The 25,063-nt window shown below is 39.3% G+C and overlaps 1 protein-coding gene across 7 annotated transcripts in view; it reads left to right on the top strand.

Moving 5' to 3' along the window:
- The window catches only part of PHLDB2 (pleckstrin homology like domain family B member 2), a 107,711-nt gene that overhangs the window by 78,252 nt on the left and 4,396 nt on the right, over nucleotides 1-25,063 (top strand). For 4 of the 7 annotated variants that reach the window (XM_057696237.1, XM_057696235.1, XM_057696233.1 and 1 more), the window contains 7 exons: nucleotides 1,341-1,484; nucleotides 4,292-4,432; nucleotides 5,641-5,740; nucleotides 12,781-12,988; nucleotides 19,924-20,014; nucleotides 21,284-21,430; nucleotides 23,296-23,515. In XM_057696237.1, coding sequence (XP_057552220.1) covers nucleotides 1,341-1,484; nucleotides 4,292-4,432; nucleotides 5,641-5,740; nucleotides 12,781-12,988; nucleotides 19,924-20,014; nucleotides 21,284-21,430; nucleotides 23,296-23,515 — 1,051 coding nt within the window. Of the gene's footprint in view, nucleotides 1-1,340; nucleotides 1,485-4,291; nucleotides 4,433-5,640; nucleotides 5,741-12,780; nucleotides 12,989-19,923; nucleotides 20,015-21,283; nucleotides 21,431-23,295; nucleotides 23,516-25,063 lie in introns of those variants that run through there. The other 3 variants (XM_057696236.1, XM_057696239.1, XM_057696238.1) reach the window with 3 other exon arrangements.

Here is a 25,063-nt window from a genome sequence, read left to right as displayed (position 1 = left end):
TCTCTTCCTCTTTCCTTCTTTCTCTCTCACTCTCTTATTCTCTCTTTTTTTAAAGAGTGATGAATTTATATCCAACTCTTAAACACATCCCACTTTTGGAAAATGACATACATTTTAGAAGCAATTAATTAGGATATACAGTCATGACTCATATAAGGAATCAAACCTTGGTTTTGAAAGATTCTACTATCAACTTGGTAAAAGAATAACTCATAGTTGTTACTCTTCATTCTCAGTCAATAAATTTGACAACCAAGTTGGCTACTTCCTTTCTTCAATTTAATCTTCTAAAACTTTACATAGTATCTATTGCCCCTTTCTGAAGTGCAAGACTAAATTCGGCAGCATTTTGATACCTCCAGTTTATAAACAGTCAACTCTGGCTTTCTTCACTTTGTCAGAATTATAGATTCTCAGCAAAAAACCTTGCTTTCCAGCCTGGAATTTTTGCTTCACCAGAATAATAATATCTTGCCTTGCCTGCAGTCACTGTTTGAAAGGATTGAAGGGCAAATAGAAGAATCCACGTGTTAAATTTAACTCAGTTCATTTTTAAATGAGAGATATTAATTTACACCCTCTATTCTTTTTTTATACTGCTTTATTGGTGTGGTGAAAGTCATGAATGTTCTGTGCAATTACTTTCCGTGGTAATTTACATGTGCCTTTCCCTCAAATGGAAATTCAGGAGTTTTGATTCTCACAGATTTTGATTCATGGGTATTTTCTCTAAGCTGAAGACAGAACTGAATCATTGAATTTAAAAGTAAATGGAAATTCTCTGTCCTAGGGGTAGAGTTGGGAGTTGGGGAAGCTGCCTTAAATTGAAATACCATCAAGCTGCAATTTCATCTTAGCGGGGTGTGTGTGTGTGTGTGTGTGTGTGTGTGTGGACACGTTTCTTTTGCTAGGGAAGGCTCACAAGAGAACAGTGTGCTTTTTATTTTCATTTTGTTGGGATGCCTAAAAGCTTTTATGTCTCAGGTTTATTTCTGCATGTGATGATTTTAAATGCTGTGTAGCGACAACCTTATTCAGTCAACAGAATGAATGCCGATACGGATGGATATTTTTAAATCAAAGATATTGGGTTATTTATAATAAAGTCATCCTGGTTTTTTCTGAAATTTTACTTTTAATGTGTGAAATATCATCTTTCCAGATTAAGCACCATAAATCCATTTTAATAGCTGATAATTGCCTTCATGAAACATTTGATAATACCACAGATATCTGGCTGTGATGCTCTAAGCTAACTCCATTGTACTGGGAGCATTAATACTCTCGCATGCCTCAGCTCCTGCTTTCCTTGTGTTTAACTTCTGAATTCCTCCTTTTAGGGCTATGCCATTGTAAGTGAAATTAATGAGCCATGTGGCAATTCCACGAATCTCTCCCCTTCCACTCCGTTCCCTGCTGATGCTGACACTGTTGCCACGGGGCCTACCACGGCTGTGCTGGTGAGCCAGCCACAAAATAAAGAGGTGTGTTGGCATGCCATTTCATTCATTCACTGCTTTCCTCACGTCAAACATTCACCCGTGGTTAACTGAAAACAGGGATGTGTGAGACATGTATTTGTTTGGCTGAACCAGAGGGCCAGAGTGATGGTGAGTTTGAGAAACAGGCCGATTTGGGGGCAGTGTCTGCAACTGATAATTCTAGAAACCAGGAAATATATGGTACAGGGTATAAAGTACTAGGAGCAGTAAGTTCAGAAAAGTAAACTATATCTTAGCACTTTAGCCCAATCTACTTTTCTTAGAAACCAAAAGCCTTTCTAAAATTGTTGGTTTGCATCACCTTTCCAGTTTGATTTTGTCTTCTATTTTGTTTTGCAGTATGGATTTCTTTTTAATATTAAGCTGCTTTAAAACATCTGGGGAGGGGCAAATAATAATAAATTAAAATACCTCCTACTGATCCAAGTTGCTCACAGTGTGGGGTCTGAACCAGAGGCTAAGTTGAAAGATACTGCCCATCATTTATGACTTCTTGAGTGACACATGAGAAAACAGGACAGATTATCTATTTCATTTCTTTGTCTTATTCTTTCATTTAATATGGACACATATATACTTTTTCTTTCTCCTATAAAGCAGAGATCACCTGTCTGTTCTGGATTTATGTTTCCTTCCACCCTTTCTCCTCATCCTATCACTCAATCTCCATCAGCCCCTTGGCCTGAAGTTGTGGCTACATCTGTCAATTCTTTTCCTTTAAATGACACACCTCCTCCTCTACCAGCTAAGAAACACAGAAGCCAGCAGCAGCAGGACCAGCAGGTAATTAGGAACTGGCGTCTAGAGTTTGGGAATTTTACCTTAACAACAAACTTACTGATGTGAAATCTTTACTTCAACTTTTCCAAAGGTATTTTTTAAAAAGATATGATGCTCACTAATTTTTTTAAGGACATTTATTATGTCCTAAGAGTGTGGGGATTGTTAGAAAGGTTGAGACCTTGACTGTCCTCTCCCGGCTTTTGATATATTTGAGCTAGTTTCACATCCTCGTGCTTCAGTTCCCATTCAACCAAAATATGGCAACTGACTTCAGGTATTTTTCAAAATCATAATGATTTCCATAAAATCCATGGTGTAAAAAGTTGCTGTGTCAGCACAAAGTATTTTCCTTACACATTATTGAAACCATAATAATAGACCTCATTCCTCTGCTATGAGTCAAACTTTTCCTCAGCATTTTACAGATGTCTCATTTCTTCCTTCTAACAATCCCATGAAATACAAACTAGCTCTATATTGATATGTAGGGCAGGGATCCCCAACCCCTGGTGCAGCAGACCGGGACCGGTCCACAGCCTGCTGGGAACCGGGCTGCACAGCAGGAGGTGAGCGGCGGGAGAGCGAGGGAAGCTTCATCTGCCCCCTCATCCCTCCCCATCGCTCGCATTACCACCTGAACCAGCACGAGCCTCCCACCCCACTCCCCACCCGTGGGAAAATTGTCTTCCACGAAACTGGTCTCTGGTGCCAAAAAGGTTGGAGACCGCTGATGTAGAGAACTGAAGCTCAGCATTGGCAGGTAGCTTGTCCAGGGTCACAGCACAACCAGTGCATTTGGTCCGCAGAGCAACAATTGTTTTTTTTTTTTCGCACTTTTAAAAATAAATAATTTATTATTGCAAACGTGTTGCCCTCCTTTTAGTACATTCTATGTGTACTCATGCTTGGGTATTCAAAAAATCTATTTTGAGACACTTTTCCATTATAATCAAATCCGTATGTGAATTTGGCCCCAGAAGATCCTAAAGAGTCGGTCGACAGACCCCACAAAGTAGGTGAGCTCTGGTTAGCTGTGCCCAGCCCTTACCTTTATTACAGCTACCTTTACCATCCAGTACCTTTGGTTAAAGGACTGTATCTCCTGGCTACTTTTAGGTTAATAAATATCTAGTATAAATAGATAACCATAAAGCTAAAGTGCAGATATTCCTCATGGTTGGCATGTTTGAAGACTGATAGTAAGTTTGATAACTCAAAGTTGCATTAATTTTTACATATTTCAGAAGCCAGAGTTCAGTATAAAAATGATCAAATCTAAAGAACCTCTAATTAGGAAATAAATTTACTATTGAAAACATTTTGGGGGAGGCCAAGAAAAATTTGGTTAAGTTTCAAGTTGGCAAAAATTTTGCCTTAGGAATCTGAAAAAAAAAAAATGAAATAGTCAACAGGAAGATTTTTAAATGTGAGAGATTGCTATAGAGGCTCCTTGGCCAAGATCTTTTTTCAATCTACAAGGATGCCTTATATGAAAACATTATGGGGATTTGGAGTGTGTTTATGTGATTGAAATATGATTCCAACTTTAAACCAACTTCCCTGTTTATGCTTTCTCTACATCTTCTTCCTTCTCCCTTTTCTTATTCTCCTCACATTGGGATCTGTGCCATCACACAGACCTGTCCAGACAGACAAAGGGAGAAACTGCTTACTTGCTTTGTCCACTGGCTGTTCCACCACCCACATGGCAACCATCATAATAATTTGTAAGTTGTCCTGAGGTCGCAAGGCAGCAGGCACTACGATGAAAGTGACAGATTTTTCTGAATTTTTCTAGGTTCAGTAATAAATTCTTCCAGTGTCTATGCATCTTACCAAATGCTAACCCAAGTCTCTTAGTGAGCACAAGTATAAGTTGAATAATTTTTTAAAATTCTATGTTAAAAATTCCAAAGCTTCTTTGTAAATGCATACTTCTTAATTTCTTCAGTGACCTGTTTCAATTAGTCAAGTTTTGCTATTCTGCTTTACATTTGCATTTGAAGCATTTTAGAAGTCTGGAAGAAAGGAAAAAACAGCACCAAGAAGGCCTCTATCTGAGTGACACTTTGCCTCGAAAGAAAACCACACCTTCCATATCCCCACATTTCAGCAGTGCTACTATGGGGAGAAGCATCACCCCAAAGGTAGGACATGGGGAGAACCAGGGGCTTCACCTTCAGGGAGTCTTTTTGTCCGTATGTTGACTGACATGCAAAGGCCCTTAAAGAAAACGCTAAATGATAAACCATTACATTTGCTTGTTGGGCAGACGTCGTAACTAAATTGCATTTTCTATCCTGTTCAGAGGACATTTGGAATTGCATGCTCTGGGACCAAGGCACCTGGTCCAGGGTATTTTCTACCACCACCACACAAGTGGTGAGTAGCATTCACTTATGTGACACACTCCCATAGCTGCATCCCCGATCTGAAAATTGGAGGGTATAAGCTCTGGATTCCAGGAATAATAGCAACAAATATTTATTGAACCATTTCTTTGAGCCTGACACTGGGCTAAGCCTAATTATGTGGATTGTTCCATTGTAAAACCCAACAGCGCTGTGCAGTAAAGGTACGAATTAGTATCCCCATTGTACAGATGGATAAACTGAGGTGGAAAGAAGCTAGGTGACTGGCCCACGTGCCCTCAGCTGGTCGGCACTGAAGCTAGAATGTGAACCCATGTGGTCTGATGCCTGAGTCGCCCTCACTCCCATTCTTCCTGAGGGGTCATTGAAGGAAGAAGGGAAGGGCAAGTGAGAAGGAGGTTCTGAGTGGGACAGACTGTGCAGACCTTCCCTTGCCCTTAATTAGAGCCACTTTGTTTTCATCTATTTTACAAACTGGTGTTCCAGGTATATTTTACACTAAGGCTTTTGCTATTTTAAAAAAGTGCTAAAACCACTGGGATAGTTAATAGGTTTCTCCAGTTTTCAGCCCACTCAATCACTAGGGGTAGATGGAAATTGGTGCCCTTGTAACGCGTGTAGATCTCCTCTGTCCTTGTGCATGACGTGCATGCGTTCTTGTCCCTGCATCTGCCGTCTGCTCCTCGCGCATGAAGGACTTTGAGTTGTTCTCCAAGGTGGTTTTGGACAGTGTTTTCCCCATCTGTTTTCACTTTGGGAACTGCTGCCACTGGAGGAATGGCTGTGATGTTGAGACTGCCGTGGAGCTCCTGGGGAGGGACAGTGACTGGCCTTTACTATTTAGCATCAACACATGGGATGCAATGACCTACCTTCGCTGCCTTCTGCGCCTAGATAGGAGCTAGGAAACAGCGACGTGGCCACGTCTGGAAGGACTAGTGGGGCTACAGTTTGCCTGAATTGTTTCCTCCTGGTTCTCACAGGGCCACCTGCCCCTGGGACAGAGCAACAGCTGTGGCAGCGTGCTCCCCCACTCTCTGGCAACCATGACCAAAGACTCAGAATCTCGGAGGATGCTCAGAGGTAGGTACCTTTTAAGTCCAGTGTCATGTCCTTTTTCAGGCATTAGAATTTCTCAGGGAGAGGGAGTCAGAAGAGAGTTAGGGATCGTTAGAGAGGGGGTCAACCAAAGTCCTCAACTTTACTCTTTTTATTTTTTATTTTTTTACTTTTGTTGAAGTATAATTGATTTACAATGTTGTGTTACTTTCTGCTGTACAGCAAAGTGATTCAGTCAACTTTACTCTTAATGTGTGCATAGATACCTCCTTATTGTTGTACTAAGATAAGTTTTCCTATATGCACATGTGGCTGGTATGTACCCATTGCACTTTATAAATTCAGTAGAATTCTCCAATCAGAAAGGCCCCTAGAGAATTACTAACCCTCCCATTTGATTGGGAGAAAGGAAAAAGAGACCCCTGAGATCCTGAGAGATTACTAAGGCATTTAACTCAGTCAAGGGACTCCCCTGGTTTGTGGCTGAGCCACTCTATTGAATCCATGCTAAAGAAGCATTAAGCCAACACAGAGCACCAGTGGCCCAGGGCACACTTCCCTTAGGCCTTTTAATGCGGATTGAGCTTTTATTCGATGTGGTTGTTAGGTTTCAGGTAGACCTGGACCCTCAGCATGTTCTATTTCTTTGTAATAATCCATTGCATTTCTAATGGGGTTCTCAAGTAGTCTTTGTGGGGCTAGAAGAAAATATTACAAGACAGTTCCAGAGGTGAGCTCCTCATGGAGAAGATCAGACTTATTGTGTTAACACGGTAGTTTAGGTCAACTATATTGGCCCTAACTTTTGAGCAGGCATGGTGCTAGATAGCAAAAATGCAAATAAATGACATGATCTTTGCCCTTGAAATGCCTTGAGTCTCATGAGGAAGAGAGAAACATAACAGATGATTTCAATAAAATGCAGTAAATGCAGTGATGGAGGTATGCCCAGGATGTGAATGGGGATGCTGACAGAGTGATGGACACCTGGCCTCTCAATGCATTCATTAGGGGGATTGAAACCCTTCCCTCTAAGCCGGCTAGGATGCAGTTCCAACTGCTTGGCCTCTTTGTTAGTGTCATGAGGGAATAATCACTTGTACCATCCAAAATATGTATAAATATACACAATGTGTATATGTGTGTGGATAAGCGTGGGAGAGAGATATATATATCACCTGAATGAGGATTTCATATCATTACCAGAAGCAATTCAGGAGATAATAGGAGCTATGGTATCCATAAAAGTGACTTGTAATATATGAGAGGTTTGCAGTGTTAACATGTGAATAAAATACACGTGATTGAACTTCTCTTTTATTTTATCATAATTTCTTAATAAGCTAAAAATATCTCCTATGGTTTACAAACAATAAACAAATGAGTATATTTCAGCTCTCATTTATCACTCTTCACTTGTGGGCCAAGTCTGTTTTCTGTTGAAGCATTTCTCTGTGATATTTATAGAGTTCTTTTTAAATGTATTTTTCCCACTGGCTGAAGACATCAAAGTTTGGATTGGCCACAACACCATACTTTATGTTGAAAGTTTTTTTTCCTTGAAATAGAGAGTAAGAAAAACTAGACCTCTATACCAAATAGGTTTGTAAAAATCAAGAGCTGTAAACAGTATTGTGTAAGAGGAGTCTTGTGATAATATAGTGAAACTGAAGGGATGTTTGATCTCTATTCTTCTCATCAGTGTTCCCCTCAAGTGACGGGAATCCGCCTGGTAGGTTCATGAAGAAGAACTGAGCCAGTTCCCTTAGGTCACTTTAGGTACCTCTGCAAAATCTGTTGTCTTTGACCTGTCTTTTGTGCTCCTGTTCTTCGCTGGTAGGTCTTTTGTACATCCCAGAAGTCTGCAGTCTCAGTCTTTCCCTGCTGCAGCTCTGCGTGGTGTTCCTCTTAAAGAATTTCATGTGGTGATGATGAGACAGCTTCCGAGGAAATAAAAAAGCATCATGTGTGTGCTGATCCAAGAGGATGGGATGTATCTTATGAGGCCAGCCTGGCACCCTTGGCTCCCCACCCAGAGGAGGAGGGCTCAGGGACGGCAGTTTTTTAGAGCTACAACGGACCATAAAATTGGCAGGATTTTCTAGTAAGCCCATACAGGTGGCCCACAAGGACCAGGAGGAATGAATCATAATTTCATCTAGAATTGTTTCAGTAGCACTTGTTGACTCCATTAAAATAGCAAACGCCAAGTAAAAGTCCATGGTTTTGAAAAGATCGGCCCTTAACTCAAATTAAATAGATCTTATCATTTTTATGACTTACACAATTAACTTAAATGAACTATTTTTTTGCTGCTTATTCATAATGGATACATCAAGGACAATGGTGTAAGTATAAGCCTTCCTTCAATAAGCCCTCTTTTAATAGAACTGACAGTGTGAATAGTGCAAACAAAGATCTCTGAGAGCAGAGTTTAAAGCAAAGAGCCCAGGAACTCAGCTCTTAAAGGTGTAATGGTTATTGGCTTTTGTACAACTTGTGAACTATTCCTTTGTAAGCCTTCGAATGAATGAAATCTTTGTCTTTTGTCTTCTGTTCAATGCAGGAAAGTCCAAGAAAGGTATGACAGCCTCCCTGTGTGGTGTTTTTGTTTCCAGCAAATAGTGAAAGGTCATTGTCAAGTCATCTTTAAGAAATGATCAGATTTAAAATTGTACCGTGGTGGAGTTTTAGTGTAATGGTGATTCCTTTTACACAATAGAGGAAAATTGTTGCACATTTGCTAGAAACACAATGCTGCATGCAGCTGCTGTTCGTTCATGGGCAGCCGCATGACCCTCTTTGTTTCGGTTTTTTATTGCAAGGTCAGACCACGCAGGAAATACAAGCACTTCGGAAGCATTGCTTTGTGAGACTCAGGATCTAGATGAAAGAGTGGGCCTTGTGATGTGTATAGGCTAAGTGTAAAATATGATGTTTCCCCTTTACAAAGGCCAGGTAGAAATAAGGCAGGTATGTGAGAGGATGGGAGGATTTCAGAGGCTCCTACTCATTCATTCCGTTTAAGCCTTAAGACTCAGTAAAGAGTGAAGAACAGTCTAAATGGCTGGCTGGAATAAATGGTTCTTACGTGGCCAGGTGATAGAAATGTAGGGCATCGTCAGACCGACTTGTTATAAAGTTTGATGCACTGTGCTTCAGATCATTGAATGGCATTTTACAAACCTTAACTCTTAAAAACAATTTGTTAATGTCTTCTTGGAAAACAGAATTGTTTTATAGATAGAATCTTGTTTGTATTCTCCCTAAAAATGTGACTATCTTCCCCTGTCAAGCTGCTATTGTTACTAACACCGTCAATGACTGCATGTTGGAAGATGCGTATTTTTCCTGTCCCTTTGTCATCCTTTTTGATCTTGTCTCTTTTTCCCTTTCTCTATCATTCTCCTCCTCATTCCTGACTTGTCCTGCACCTTCATCTTCTGGCTGTGGACTATGTTTAGGAAGAATGAATGTCTCAGCAGGTGAGAAATTGTCAGAAATACTGATTAATTTTATCCTTTTAAACTAAGGTTATCATTTTAAGTCATCTCATTTTCTGTATTAAGACCCAGATAACCATTTTAAGGTATATAACACACATTTGGAAAATATTGGCAAGATTATATATCCCACAATGGTTAACTCACAAAGGACTTTTCAGGTACAATTAGCTGGAATTCATAGAGATTGGCATTAAAAATTTAAAAAATAATAATAATAAAAATAAATGGGCCTTGCATATCCTACCTGTTGGCTCTTGCAGGGCAGTGAAGAGAGTTGAGTTGATTTGGGTTCCGTGTATGTGCTATACTTAGCGAGCAGCCTCAGATACTATCAGGTCTTACTTTATAAACTTTATAAAATACCCCATACAAACAGCCATTTCTGTCTGGACAGGAAGGGTTTAGAGCATTTACAATGCCCTTTTTACTTTTTAGATGCTGTCCTACTGCTGAATGTTATTCTTGCTACGTAATTTAAAAACAAAAACAAAAACCAAGCAGTCTCAGGGATTTGGGGATGTCTCATTTTTTCCAATCCACTTACTTTGCCCCATCCGAAACAGTAGAGGCATTCCACTTCCTTATTTAGTCACTAATATATTGGGTTGGCCAAAAACTTTGTGTGGGTTTTTCAGTAACATCTTATAGAAAAACCTGAAAGAACTTTTTTTGGAATTTATTGAACAAGTGAATTCATTCAGTGACAATTTTGTGACATCTGAATGCTAAACAAATGAGGATGCTGTGGTGAACAGGACATATATGGCCCCCTCCCTGATAACTTATACTTGAGTGGAGGCTTAATCCAGCTCACGTCTGTCCTGGTGCTACTTTGGGCACCAGCAGTTCTTTTTGGGCCTCCTACCAGGAACCCTCCTTCCATCTCCTGTGCTCCTATGGTGTCCTTCTGTTGAAAGTATCTGTACCTTTAAATGGCCAGCCCAGAGCCTGGATCCTAAAACCAGCTCTTAGGAATCATGATGGTGCAATTCCGGGGTCACAAGGGAGAGGTCTATGCCCTTGTTTGTAATTGCAAGGGTACCATGTTTTTTTTGGAATTATTCAGGAGGGAGGAGGCTAAGCCAGGTGACAGCTGAGTTCATCGCGGTCAGTAAAAGGGTGCCAGTTGGGGGAAAGGAGCGGCAGCGTAAGATGGACATTCCCACTCACACTGGAGCCACGGGAAACTAAAATCTTGCCTTGGAGGCTACTCGTCAGCAGCAGCCTCTTTCATTTAAGTTGCCATGAAAATGCAAGGTGCTTATCCTACCACCAGAATGATGCAGGGTTTTCTCAGACGTAGAGCAGAGAAATAAGACAAAAATAAAACACGTAGTGAGGGGATCTAGAGAGTTTACGTTCACAGTCATTAGCACAGTGTGCATTGTAGCACGGCTCTCCCTTATGCCTGCATCCAAAAACTTGGAACCATTTTAGTTTACTGTCTACCTCGCCTGAAGGTGGTTAAGTTCATTTTCTTATTCTTTGGTACTTTCGGGAAAAAAAAAATCCTGGAAGATCTAAGGAGCAGGGCATACAGTTGCTTTAAGAAGAAATACATTCGCCCTCTTTTCTGCTTTTCGGAGAAAGTGTTAATTGCATTGTTTTAACTGGCTTTTCCTCATTGTGAAGAACTGAAGGCAGGGGAGGTTTGTGGCACATGTCGGCACCAAGGAGATGAGTTTTATATGTTTGAAATGACAGAGCTGTCTTTTAGGGATGTGTTTTTCATTCTACAACAAGCAAATGTCTTCCATGTCCTTGGGAAGTTTTCTTTGCCAACAAGCTTTTTTGAAAGTATAAGGAAAGATATGTGTGTGACCTTTTCAATAATTTCTGGTGTGTTTTTTTTTCTTGTCCCCTTTTTTTCCATAATGAATAATTGGAAACCATTTAAAAGGAGCAGTTAGTAATTCGAAAAGTTCAAGTATCAAAGGTAAATATTTGAGTAATGAATTATGTTGCCATTCTTAAAACCAAAAAAAAAAAAAAAAAAAAAGGCACAAGCTCCAGGCTTATGAATGCACTGGCTGTGTGTAAATGCTTCACACGCTAGTCATTGCAATCAATAATATTCTCTCTAAAGTCTCATGCTGTGCTTTTATGTTTTGCATCCCTCCTTAGCAACATGATATGTGGTTTTTACATATGCGGGTATTTATAATTTATAATTATATCTTATGTTGAGGAAACTTGTTTTCCCAGAAATGCCTTAACCTGAACTAGCATCTTTTCACTTAGATATCTAAAACTGCTCTAAATACTAATGGCACGCAAACTCCTCATGGAACTCACATCATTTTACAGATGTAATTTTGGTGCATAATGCTTTGTTAAAGCATCATGGATGTGGCTTCTGTTTTTAAATGGAAATATTTAATCAACAGCTGAGGAAACTGTTTGGAATCACTTGCCTTCTTGTGCCCACCAGCCTGCTTTTTGGCCATTTTGTTACTAATTAAAAGCCTCATAGAAAGGTAGGTAGAGGATGAGAAAACAGGGAAGATCCCAGTGGTCCAACTGCAAACTCTTAATAGGTCTGGTAGTAAATTTGACCAGGGAGAAACTGATTGCAAACTATGGTACTGGCTAAAGAAACATCTTTTTAATGAATTGAGGGATTTGTTTATCAGTATGATCCCTGAGTACATGATAAATAGAGGACTGAAAGGAAGAATAATTCAATTTGTGATGCCCAGATCAGCTACCAGAAGAAAGCCATAGGATAACACAAAGTAAAGCCAATGCCCTAATGTGCCAGCTGACCGGGTAGCAGGGTAAGGAAAACCCCCCTTATTAGTGGCACTTTTGCTCCTATTGACGTGATCCCTACATTTTCATACGGTCGATATCACCAACTAGCTGAAGGCTGACGGTTAAGGCAGAAAAAGAAGAGAGCTATATACACACTAATTAGGAGGAGTACAGCCATTGGAAGGATTGTTGATTCTCGGTGTTTTAAGTAAGTAATTGGCAGACGAGGGAACTTGAAAAAAAAAGAATGAGAAAAACATGCAGTTTGAACATTAACCAGATTAAAAGTGTTAGTGATATGTGTGAGATACAGGTTTCTCAAATCCTACACCTAGATGATCTGCCTGCTATTTTATGACCAGATCCAGTACCCTTAAAGCTGGAACACCGCTGAAGAAGTGACCACCCTAAGACCCTGGGGTTACTTGTCATTAGCAGTCATCTTGCTTCACTTAAACCCAGCTATTCTTAGAGGACTCAGGGCCTTTAACTGTGTTTCTGTTTTGGTTTTGTGTGTGTGCTTCTCTGTGTGCTGATGGGTTAGTCTCAGTTGTGCTGAGATGTAGAAATGGCTTAGGAAAGTGTCAAGTGATCCGCTGACAAAGAAGATCATGGACAAGACCACGTCTTTGAAACTCTTGCCTGCACTGAGCATGGTTCTGTTTCTTTGATCTTCTTGGCTTCAAAACAAATTAGACCAAGGCCCCAGTTTCATGGGCAGATGTTTTGGGTTGCTGGTTTGAATCTTAGATCTAAGACTGAAAAAAATGAGGCACACTAACATATTTATGGCTCTTTCCTTAGGATATAATCACCAACAGATGAGTGAAGGACAGAGGCAGAAGTCTTCTGAATTTTACAACCGCACAGCATCTGAATCAAATGTCTACTTGAACAGTTTCCACTACCCAGATCACAGCTACAAGGACCAGGCCTTTGATACTCTGAGCCTAGACAGCTCTGACAGCATGGAGACCAGCATCTCTGCCTGCTCACCTGACAATATCTCTAGGTAAGATGTCTTCCTGGGGAAGTTCTCTGGTTTGGAAAAGCACCTGCTGGTTTCCAAAAATAAAGCCATCAATTTGGGGCAATGTATATGAACAAGCCCAAATTTCTGAAACGTAAAGAGTCTACATTATAGAAGAGGGTTGAGTGTCATGGTGGTCTTTGGAAGTAGTTTCTTTGTATCCTGTGTGACTGAGCCAGTCACACACCATCTAATTCATTTTCTCCTTTATTTCTTTATGTTTGACTTCACATATATACTGTGCTTCAGAATGAATTTGCCTCTGTTCGTTGACTCCAAGCTTCATTAGGACTGCTTTCGATTCAATAAAGAAGTAGTTTCCAACAGTAGCGTAAGAATTTGAAGGATATCTTACTCTTATGTTTTGTTAAAAGGAAGGCTTGAGCTGTTCTGCATAATAAAATTTTTGTAAGGATTTAACCATTCACATTTGTGTTCATACTTTGAGGCAAGCAAAGGTAGTCTTATGGCATCGTGGCCAAAGGTGCATCTAAAATATAGATCTAGTCATAGTGCTCTTTCAAAAGCTTGTGATGATGCCCTACTCCCTTTCGAATAAAGTCAGACCCCAGAGCTTGGCACTGTAGGTCCAGCCCAACTCCCCATTCATTCTCCCCTTCTGATATGCCTCCCAGAGTTTCTTATTCATTGAAAGGGTGATGAATTCTTAGATCTCCGTGCCTTTGACCATATTGGTTCTAGCCCTGGGATCATATAGTCTGTTCTTTCTTTTACTTATACCCTCATTCATTCCACAAATCCTTATAGAATATTCTACAGTTAATGGTGAGCTGGAGTTGGCTCAACTGGCTGGCAAGAGCCAAAGGTGTACATCTCCTCCTAACTCTGTGATCAGTGATGTCATGTTGGTAGCTTGAAATTGGCCATGGCGGGAGTATTGACTCCACGTAAATCATCATTTGCTGCATATCAGAATTTTGTTTTTCTCCCGAGAGCTGGTTTACCAGCATGCCACTGTCTAGAGTCAGTTCATCCTCTCATTTGTTTATCCCCTCAACCTGTACTTACTGAGCTTTGAGAGTGTCTAGCATTGCAAAATATCTTTACCTTCCCACCCCCTCCCATTTTAGCCTGGAGAAAGTCTCCTCATCCTTTAAGCTCAAACTTAAGTTGGAAACTCATGAAAATTTCTCCTTTCAGGGCGCTTTTCCTTCATGTTTCCATGGAACTTGATACTTTTTTCTATTACTATCACTGATCACATCGCAGCATACAGTTTTTTCTTCAGTAATTAATTGGTACATTCCTCAATGTCAAGGAGGATGTCTAATTATCTTTTGGTTTTCACATTCAGCAGAGATCTTGGCACATAGTAGGCATTCAATAAATGTTGGCCTAATAAATACCTTGGGATATTTGATTTTTTTCTTTGATCTATTTCAGTTGGCTGAGAACCATTATGATTTCAACCCCAAAAACATCCAATATTTAATAAATGTTCATTACGCAATGCTGTGTCTCAGGTGAAAATGTCTAGCTGAATAATGGCCATCAGACAAACTTGCCTCCATTGCAATGAAATCACAGGCTGGGGCAGGAGCTCTGTGGGCTCAGCCTGACAACTGACTGTGCCACGGGAAGCAGATCTCAGAACTCTCTCGGTCCTGATTTGCTAATCTGCTAAACGGAGGATTGTTTCTTAAGTGCAAAGGGATGATGGATTTTAAAATATTTTGGTGGAAAATCACCACTGTGTATATAGAATTTCTTTCTTTACAAAGGTTTGACTCATTTGCTTCTCCCCCCTCCCCCCACCACTGCCAAAGGAGTTACAGAGGCAGAGGGAAAGTAATATCAACAAGGTATTATTAACTTAGCTTTGGGTTAGTGTCTCATAAATGAAAAGAATATGAGAGACCTAAATCTAACCAGGTATTATAGCCAGGAAATTTCGGGAGTGGAGGAAAAGAAGAAAAGGATACATGTTACAGTTTGTGGTAAATAGAATGTAGTGTATTTTAATTCTGGCATCATAATGTTTGAAATATTGATATTACTGGAGATATCCTATCAGAGAAGGGAAGGAGTTCCTTGGGAAAAACACTAAAGCAACCATGAGAATTATAGGTATTTCTCCTTGTCACATGGGAAATTTTAATTTAATTTAAATTTAAGTAGGGAATTATGTAATGATAAAAAATAAAGATAATTTTTTGCTGCCCTTATTTTCTAATGTCAGAAGCGTTAGTATTTCACTTCATTCAATATTGGAAGATACAGTATCTCACTTTTTAAAAAATGAAAGACACTTGAGTGTGTGGAACGACTGGGCATCAAACCATCCATCTCTTGGTCTGAAGGTGCTCTCATAATATCCCCTGCTCCGATGAGGGTATCAGAGAGCCATGCGGGGTGCCGGGAGCTGACGTTCTCAGGACAGAAAGCCTAGAACTTTGAGTAATTTTTCATATGTGCCAGTAAACTGACCAATTAATTGTGTTACTTTTGAATAACAGGACACAAACGAAAGTCAGCAACTCAGCAGCTGTTGTATAATAATGATGGGAAGAACAAAAGTGGACGGTACAGCTGTTTCGCTTCCCAGTGTAGACCTCAGAGGGACTTCCTGGGTTTCTTAGGCACTCTGCACTTTTGAAAGTTGTTATTTTGAAAACATCAGACTCCTTTCCCAAATAATGGTGAACATTTGATCACAGTATTGCTGTGGTGAACTCCTGATAGCTTGACCTTTTTTTCCTTTCCACTTTTAAGCCATCTTTAATAAGCAAACACACTCTATATGTTCTCCTATCTTGGTGGCTTTTTCTGCTCCATTTTTTGCTCCCTGCTTTTTCATCCCCTCCAAAAACTAAGGGTAAATATGCATCCCTCCAAATGATTACTCCCCAAGCCCCATGTCTCATATTTAACGGTGCTAAACAGCAGCCGTGCAGTAGTGAGTACAAGAAATTACCTAAAAGGGAGCCACTGAAATGAGATTTAACTAAGCATCAGAAGTTTAGATCTAGAGACTTAAGCACACTGACTGCCAAAATCTTAATTTATTTTTATTTGTTCACCCACTTACTTTTTCTTTAAATGGTTTCCAAAGGTAGAAAATGAGAAGGACTCCACTAAATGTGCCGCATTAAGAGGACAGCATTATTGCAGAGTGATCATTCCTGAAAGGTAGCTGCATGTGGCCAGGATCCTTTTCCATCATTACTTCAGAGAGAACCGACCCAGTGCTGCTAGCAGTCATAGATAACCAATCACCATGATCAGAAATTACTAATCGTATTGCTTTAAATATGCTGTCAGATTCTCTAAATGTCAAAAAATTGAAGCCGAATTAGAAGATGCCTGCTAAAGGTCTAGGATAAATAAAAGAAAGAGAGAGGGAAAAAAAGAAAAAGCATTTCTCTTCTGTGCCACCATCTACCTAAAAAAAAAAAAAAATTCATGCTACCCTAAGATAAGCTTGTACCCATTTTTATGCAGGAAATAATGTGATAAACATCAGGAAAGTGAGTAATAAGGAACTAATGTTTGGAACATATAGCACATCTAAGGATGTGGGAACTTTTTGATGATAGGTGGAGAGAGAAATGAAGAACTAAAACTTTTTCTCTTTTTTAGATTTTTTAAAAATTATGTGTTAAAATATCCTGAAATTACACATGCTTTAACGAGGTAATTCCATGCCGAAATTCTAGCAGCATAACCTTAGTCTTGTGGTTGATTATGTCACAGAAAGCCATTGGTAGAATTACAGAATTACTCAGAGTTGTGGGTACCTTTGCCTTACACTTTTTGTTGAGACATCATTTTTGTGTCCAGCAGAAAGTTCTTTGAGTCAGACAGTGTTTTTGCTTTTTCAGCATCATTACTTACACTGTACACAAACATAAAGCTAAGAAAACAGGTCTCGGGTCTTAGAAAACAGCTGCTGAAAGTCAGTTCTGCATAAAGTGTGTTTTCTGCTAAAATTACTGAATGAGCTTATACGGTGTAATGTTCTGAATACCACCTACAATGATACATTCTTATTGCTATTGCTAATAAGCCCTGACCTTGTGTTCATACTTTGAGAAAATGTTGAGGAAGCTGATCTCTCCTGATAGCTGTTACCCCCCAGCAGTGTGTGTGTGGAGTGGGGCCAAGACTGGCTATGGAGTTGAGGGCATCCAAGGCTGGGCTTGGTTTTAAGAGATACGTCAACTAGAATTTCAGATACTTCTTATCCCTTTGTTCCAGGCAAAGTTTTGTATTCTGCTTTCTACCCTAGACAGTCAATACCCAGTGTTTGCATTTTATTCTAAGGAATTCTCTCAGAAGAGATACAGAAAACCAGAGGATTTCAGAGGAGGGCAGACACCTGTTAAAGGGACCAGATATTCTACTGAGTAGATATTCTACTGTCTAGTGAAAATTAGACATTTTATAAGGAGTGATAACTTGCTTAACCTGAAAAAATACTTGAGAAGATGAATTTGAAAATAAATATTCTGCGACACTGGCTCTTCATTTAGTGGCAATATTGGTGTACTGAAGGCAGTCTTGGAAAAATTGTGTGTCTTTAAGGAGAATTTTGTTTGTTTTGTGTTTTGCTTATTTATTAATTTGTTGTATGACAATGTTCTTTTTTTTTGCTTTTTTCTTCCTTTTTCTGTTTTTGCCTTTGCCTCTAAAGTGAATATTCTACAAAGCAAATTGAAATTTTGCTGAAAGGTCTTATTCAGCACTGAAAACTAAATCTGCTCTCTATGTTCCCTTATCCTTGAGTAAAGTTTCATTTTTCTTTATGACTATGGGTTTTTACCAAAGTTGGTCATGTAAAAAAAGTAATCTTCAGTTGATAAAATAGAATATGGCTAAATAGAGAAAGTACGCAAAACTAGTCATCTTTACACCATTAATGGCCAAGTGATTCAGTATATTCAGTATCATACAGCAATCACATATGAGATCAGAAATGTGCCTGCCTTCTGAAGAAGGTCAGAAGTTGGATCAATGGGAGGAAGCATTACTCCTCCTATTATCTGAATAGGCTGGAGAAACCAATGATGTGTTTCGTACTACAGGTAATGCACTACTTCAGGCTCTCCCTTGGCTGAAAGGTGCTGCCAAATGGCATCTCGTTTGTTCCATGCCATGGCATTGACACGTCTAGACTTCACCCTAAATTCCTATGGCAGTTGCATTTGCTTTCCACTGCAGGTTCAATTCTGATCTCCCCAAAATTAGCAGGTAGTGATAACACAATATCTTATATCATATCATATCTATCATATCATATATCATATCATATCTATCATATATATATATAATATCATAGAGCAGCAAAAGTTTTGCTGAATAAAAGTGGTTGACATGCCAAGGAAATATTAAATCAACAATACCAAAAGTGTAGCTACAGAGAACTAGCAGATGTCCATGGATAAAAATTATTTTTTAACAAAATAATCAAAGTAGCTTTTAAAGTATATAAAATATAATTTTTTACTGCCTCCATAGTTTTGTCTTTTCCAGAATGTCATATAGTTGGAGTCATAAAGTACTTAGCCTTTGAGATTGTCTTCTTTCACTTAGTAATATGCATGCATAGTTCCTCCGTGTCTTTTCATTTCTTTTTAGTGCTGAATAATAGTCCATAGTCTGGCTGTACTATGGTTTGTTTATTCATTTACCTACTAAAAGATATCTTGGTTGCTTCCAAGTTTTGGCATTGATGAATAAAGCTGCTATAAACCTGTGTGCCCAGTACTGATTTTAAGATAAACTCTATGTCCTGTGTTACTGTGGTCATTTTTCTCTTCAAAAGAACTCTTAGCCATGTGTTTGAAACATCCCAGGTTTGAGGTGATCAACAGTACTGTTTAGGGAGACTATACTAACACTTATCTTATTCACTTTTATGTGAGTTAATTTTTATATGAATGTGTGTAGCAAGCATGAACCCCTACTATGTGTCAGGTTTTACGCTAAGGAGGAAACAGGCCAAAACACTCTCTGTAGTCAAGAGAGTCTAGAAAAGAAGATACATTTAAGTGACTATGCAAATAAACATACGTGAGAAGTAACATTGGTATTGCATGGCTGAAACATCAAAGTAAAAAAGTTCTGACTTAGGCCATGGTCCTTCTTTTCCAAAATAGTCAAATAAAATGTAAACACGTGAAAAATAACATTTTGTGTTTAATGTTAAACATCTCTAAGTTCTTCTCTTCCTCTGTTAGTTATCCTAACTGGTCTTGCAGCTTTTACTCCCTTTGGTTTTTTGCTTCACGTGTTTATGTGATGTCGTTCTCAAGATGCATTACTTTGGAAGCTCTTGAATCCCTTAATGCAGTTTCCTCACTGGTATGGTGGATGGGCTTTATTGGCCAAATTGGCCAGCACCCTTCTATCGAGAAGTCATTTTTTTAATTGGCCATCTTAAATGACCATTTAAGAAATAAAATGTCCACAAGCAAAAAGGTGTAACAAAAAAGTAGCTGGTGACACATGATCCCAAACCAAATAAAGTGACTTCCAAACTTTGGGGTCATCTGCATAGAACTTTGGTGATAGTTTTGTTGATCTGGCATATCTGAATAATTAAACTGATGGGAAGACCTCCCTCAGGCCAAAATTTTTAGACTTTGGAGGAAACATTTTGAGAACACACTTTGTAGGAGTTATTTTTGGTTTATTTATGAGTAAAGCCCTTTTTTTTTGGTGTTATCTTCCTTGCCTATGTTTTATCTCTTAAAACTGAGGTAAGTTAGTTTCACCTACAGTTTTCAGAGTTGAATTGACTTGCCTCTTCAGACCAATAATTCTTGAAAGTAACATCCTTTAAGTCGTATTGGATCTTGTTGTGTGTGTGTGTGTGTGTGTGTGTGTGTGTGTGTGTGTTTGAAGAGACATCAGTAAGAAGCAGTATTCTTGAAAGGCTTTTGTGTTTTCTTCAGTGCCAGCACCTCAAATATTGCCCGAATAGAAGAAATGGAGAGACTTTTGAAGCAGGCTCACGCAGAGAAGACTAGGCTGCTTGAGTCCAGGGTAGGTCTAATATCTTTATGCCAGAGGTCCACGATGTGGTGGTTCAGGATGCCCAGGACTTGACATTGGGAAACTGTCTTCAGGCCTCAATGAGCAGTGTGATCCTGGAGTAGTCACTCCACCTTTCTTGGCCTCCTTTCCTTTCTTTCTTTCTTTCTTTCTTTCTTTCTTTCTTTCTTTCTTTCTTTCTTTCTTTCTTTCTTTCTCTCTCTCTCTCTCTCTTTCTTTCTCTTCCTTCCTTCCTTTCTCTTTCTTTCTTTCTTTCTTTCTTTCTTTCTTTCTTTCTTTCTTTCTTTCTTTCTTTTTCTTTCTTTCTTTCTTTCCCTTCCTTCCTTCCTTCCTTCCTTCCTTCCTTCCTTCCTTCCTTCCTTCCTTCCTTCCTTTCTTGCAATGCCACACGGTTTGTGGAATCTTAGTTTCCTGAGTAAGGATTGAACCCAAGCCCTTGGCACTTAAAGCACAGAGTCCTTACCACTGGACCACCAGGGAATTCCCATTGGCCCCGTTTTCTTTTCTGCAAAGTGAGGGTGTTAGAGAGAGATTCTCTACAGCTCTTTACTGCACTACCATTTTTCATAATGTAAAATGTATGCTGTGTGGACATAAACTGAAATGAATGCTTTGTATTACATTTTCCCAATGGCCCCTTTGTTTGCCTGCCGGGGAGCAGGAGGAATGGCGGATCTTTATGCCTTCTCCCCCCCTTGCCAGTTCGCGGTAAGGACACTATTGTAATATTAAAACTCCCACGTTATTGTGACTGTATTTCAAGCCAGAACCTGAACTTCCTTAGGAATTCCCCAAATGCCTTTGCATCCTGCCCGAAAGGGCACCTCCTTTCCTCTTCTAACTTCCCCGGGCACTTCCTCTGTGACCGTCCGCCAGGAAGCCCCGGAGCAACAGCAGGAATTAGAAGGACCCATGACTATCAGAGAAAGGCCACAAGTCGTGACTAGTGTTGGGTCATAATTAGTGAGCCGTTTTTAATATTAATGGAGAGTTGGGGTCATTAGTGTGAAATGACTGAATAGAGTCACAAGCTGGGTCTCACTATTTCATTGTTAATTAAATGTGGTGGTTGTATTTCTGCACAGGATGCTTTTGAAAACTCTGTGAGCGGTGATAACGGGTGTTTTAGTCTTGGTTTATACTGTAAGAGCCTGGGCTATAAAATCAGGAATTGTCTAGTGAGAATTATTATTTTTAATATTGGAATCATTCAAGTATAACCAGTATGTCTGAAAAATTTTTCTGCATAATGATATTCAGGAACGGGAAATGGAAGCCAAGAAACGAGCTCTGGAAGAAGAAAAACGACGCCGAGAACTCCTGGAAAAACGATTGCAAGAAGAAACCAGCCAGAGGCAGAAGTTAATTGAAAAGGAAGTAAAAATAAGGGAGAAACAAAGGGCACAGGTTGGTTGGTCGATCTGGATGGATTGGAGTGGGTTGCCCCCTGGTGGTCGTTTTTCAGAAGACGGTCATGCTATGTCTGAGGATGCCTTTGACTGTGCTGCCCGTTCGTCCTTGACATATAATGGCTAAGAGAAAGATGTCATTAGTGGGCCAAAAAAATGTGTGTTTATTTCAAAATTCATTGGGAACTACTAATAAAATGACATTTTTCTTTAGTTACACGTGGAACATTTTGATTGGAGAGGCACTTTTTCTTCTACCCATTTTTTTGGAGTATATTTAAAAGGAGAATGTTTTCTTGAGCAGCTTTGGAATTGCAGCTGGATTCATTACTGAAAACAAATACAACATCCAAACTAAGCTGAGAAAGAGAAGAGATTCCATTAAGTCATCTTTTGGAAGCAAACACTCCAGAACAGGATACTTTTACCAGTACCCAGTTCTTGGTGGTGGTGTTCATGTTTTGGGTTTTTTTTTTTTTTTTACTAACCACTGTGTTGTCACATGTTTCCCCTTTGCTGCACCAGTCCACACACACATGTGCACAGGATTCCTGAACTCAAGCAAAACTCAGGAAAACTGTCCACTTTGTTTAACTTCCTATCTCAGTCATTGTAGTTTGAGTCTCTGTTCTTATCACTAAAACTGCTTACATAATGTGTGTTTTCTGAGAAACTAAAATAAAATTTTAAGTACCATGTTATTTAAAGTTCAAAACAGTTTTACCAAAGCTTACTAGACTTAAAGGTGAAAGGTACTGATTCCCTTATTCCTTACAGTTGCTGGCAGTCTGTACAGCAGTGAGAGACTTGCCTTAAGACTTTGCGTGCTTGGAGGGTTTAGTAAATCTGTGACATCTGTCTAGAGTCAAAGTACCACAGAATCAAAGACAAAATAGAGGAAAAATACAAAGTGGGACTTGTTGGTTTTATTTCATATGCCAATCCTCGGTCATATTTTGATTTACTGTAAAAGTCATCCATGCCTGTTTGGTATCTGAAGCCAAACCAAAAGGCACAATTCTATTTTAATCCCAATTATAAGTTTTGTTTCCAAGTGTATGATTAGGTTATTTTCCCCCAGGGCAAAGGGGTGGAGTAATTTAACAGGATAAAATAAAAGATCATTTTAGAAATATTACCCATGACAGTATGTGCCTACTAAATTTGATGAATCTCTACTCCAGCTGTAGTAAAATAAAGGATATCTATGTACACCTCTTCAGCTTCTGGTCCTGCACAGCTCATTGGGTACAACTTTGATTCCACTTCTTACCTTATTTTAGCTTCGCTTTTCAAAACATACATCTCTGCCTTCAATTTCTGTCACAGAGTGTATGCAAGCTGATGTGTACATACATACTTGGAGGGATCTGGTGAGAGTTGTATTTACTGAATAATATTCAGTCAATTATGTCATGTCTATAGTTATTTAAGGAGAACTATTGTTGAGTTGTGGCAGACAGAACTCCTGGATACATTACAGAGGAGGAGTTCTCATCTGTAAGGAGCAGTCCAGATAACTTCATGCCGTATTTACCTGTGTTTTTAAGTGCTAAGTACCTCTGTTAAAGCTAAGATAAATGACATGTTGCCATTTTCTTTTCTGGCCATTTCAAAGAATAGAATCTGTTGGCCGGAGTTTATCCACATCCCCCCCCCGCCCCCCCCCCAATACTGTAGCATCCTTCTTAAAAATGCCATTCACTTTTAGATTCCAAATGACAATGTTTATCTTACGTGTTCTCATAATTGCATGGACATTTTAACACTCAGGCTTTTCAGTTCACTTTCACTTCTAAACATCTGTGACCTAAAACAAAACAAATAATTAGCTATAGATGAGATGGGCTTGTGATTTTCCAGGCTCGACCTCTGACCCGCTATCTGCCTGTCCGGAAGGAAGACTTTGATTTGCGCAGCCACGTGGAGACTGCTGGCCACAATATTGATACCTGTTATCATGTGTCAATCACAGAGAAGACCTGCCGAGGATTCCTCATCAAAATGGGTGGAAAAATTAAAACTTGGAAAAAACGTTGGTTTGTTTTTGATCGGAACAAGCGCACCTTCTCTTATTATGCAGGTGGGTGATAAAAAATTCTGAGTGATATATTTAAATAAAGAATTCTCTGTGAAAGAACAAAGGCAGTAAAATTCAGAATAAATAAGTAGAATGATAAGTAATAGCATTAATGACAATATTAGCTTTGTAGATGTATATTATTTTCTACTTAGATTATATAGTCTACATGATAGGAATTTCCTCTAGAAATAAAAATTATTTACAAAGTTTGAGTTAGCCTATTCTAGTTATGAAATAAGCTCAAGCCCAGATAAATATTAAATGGAATTTATTTTTTAGACCAAAATATTATCTTTTAAACCATGAGATCTGAAGAAAAGGTTTCTATTTATTTCTTTATGGTCATATGCTCTATTTAAGTCACACACAATTAAGCAGCTTAGCTGACAGTCATTCAACTCTAGTTTATAAACTAGAATGATAATTTCAGCACAGAGAGTAAAGCTTATCAGTGAACTAGTGAATAAGTATTTATTAAGTGATGAATATTTTTGGATTCTTTAAATGATGGTTTATGAGAACCACATCCTATTGAATCTTTTATAAATACAGGGATCTTTGTGTAACTGGTTTACCTACTAAGAAGCCCCTTATGTACACGTAGATCTCACATGAAATATGTCCAAACTGCTCCATAAGAGTAGTATCACTCTAGAGGCTATGACGAGACCCTGCCTTGAGGTGACTGTATCAGCATTCATGAACATTGCCGGGAATTGCTACAGAGTGTATCAAGATAATAAATAAAAAATAACAGGCCAGTCATTTCATCTGTAGTGTGAGGTCAGGATGGGTTTATGAAGAGAGCTGTGAGCAATCAAGAAGCACGTGGAAGAAAGGAAGCACTGGCCTTGGAGCCCCAGAATCGGGGTGAGGAGAGAGCAGGGGGTGCATGCCGTTCAGTTAGGGGCTCTTTGGGTGGGGTTCCAGTTGCTAAAGGGGCAGGTAGCCTGAAGCAAACGGTCTAACCCTCACAGGTTGCCTGCCTGGGGCTTTCTGACCTTGAGTTTTATAAGAATCCAGAGACAGTCTCTGTAGTTAATACAATAGAAAAGGTGCCTGTGCAATAAGAAATGCCAATTTAGTGTCTGCAAAACGCATAAACAAAACTTTGCTGCGTGCTAGTCTCCAAAGACAACCTCAGGCAGAATTTTCCAGAAATAAAATTTTGACATAGCTCAGACAAAACAGCTTTACTCTTTTCTGCTCCTCTTCTCTGGGATCCTTATTTCATTCTTTCTTTTGTCAGCCACGTGAGAGGCTCACTGCTCCTTCTGACCCATATACACGTGTTTTTCCAAAATTAAACTTCTTGGTGACCGGGTTTCAATTTTTTTTTTAATACCAAAATCTTTTTAATACCAAAATCAATTACTCAGAACTCTAGTACATACAACAGACAAACATTATATTAAATTCAGCTTCTTAATATTTGCATATTATATACTGACCCAGGAGACCTAGTCTGACAAATGCTGCCCATTTGGCTCTGTTTACGGCCATCATCAGCTTTGCCTGCTCCCACCCATCCCACCCCGACTCTTTCCC

The sequence above is a fragment of the Hippopotamus amphibius genome, chromosome 10 (genome assembly GCF_030028045.1).
Source record: "Hippopotamus amphibius kiboko isolate mHipAmp2 chromosome 10, mHipAmp2.hap2, whole genome shotgun sequence".
NCBI lineage: Eukaryota > Metazoa > Chordata > Mammalia > Artiodactyla > Hippopotamidae > Hippopotamus > Hippopotamus amphibius.
The sequence above is the reverse complement of the archived record's forward strand: the minus strand, read 5'-3'. Positions and strand labels throughout refer to the sequence as shown.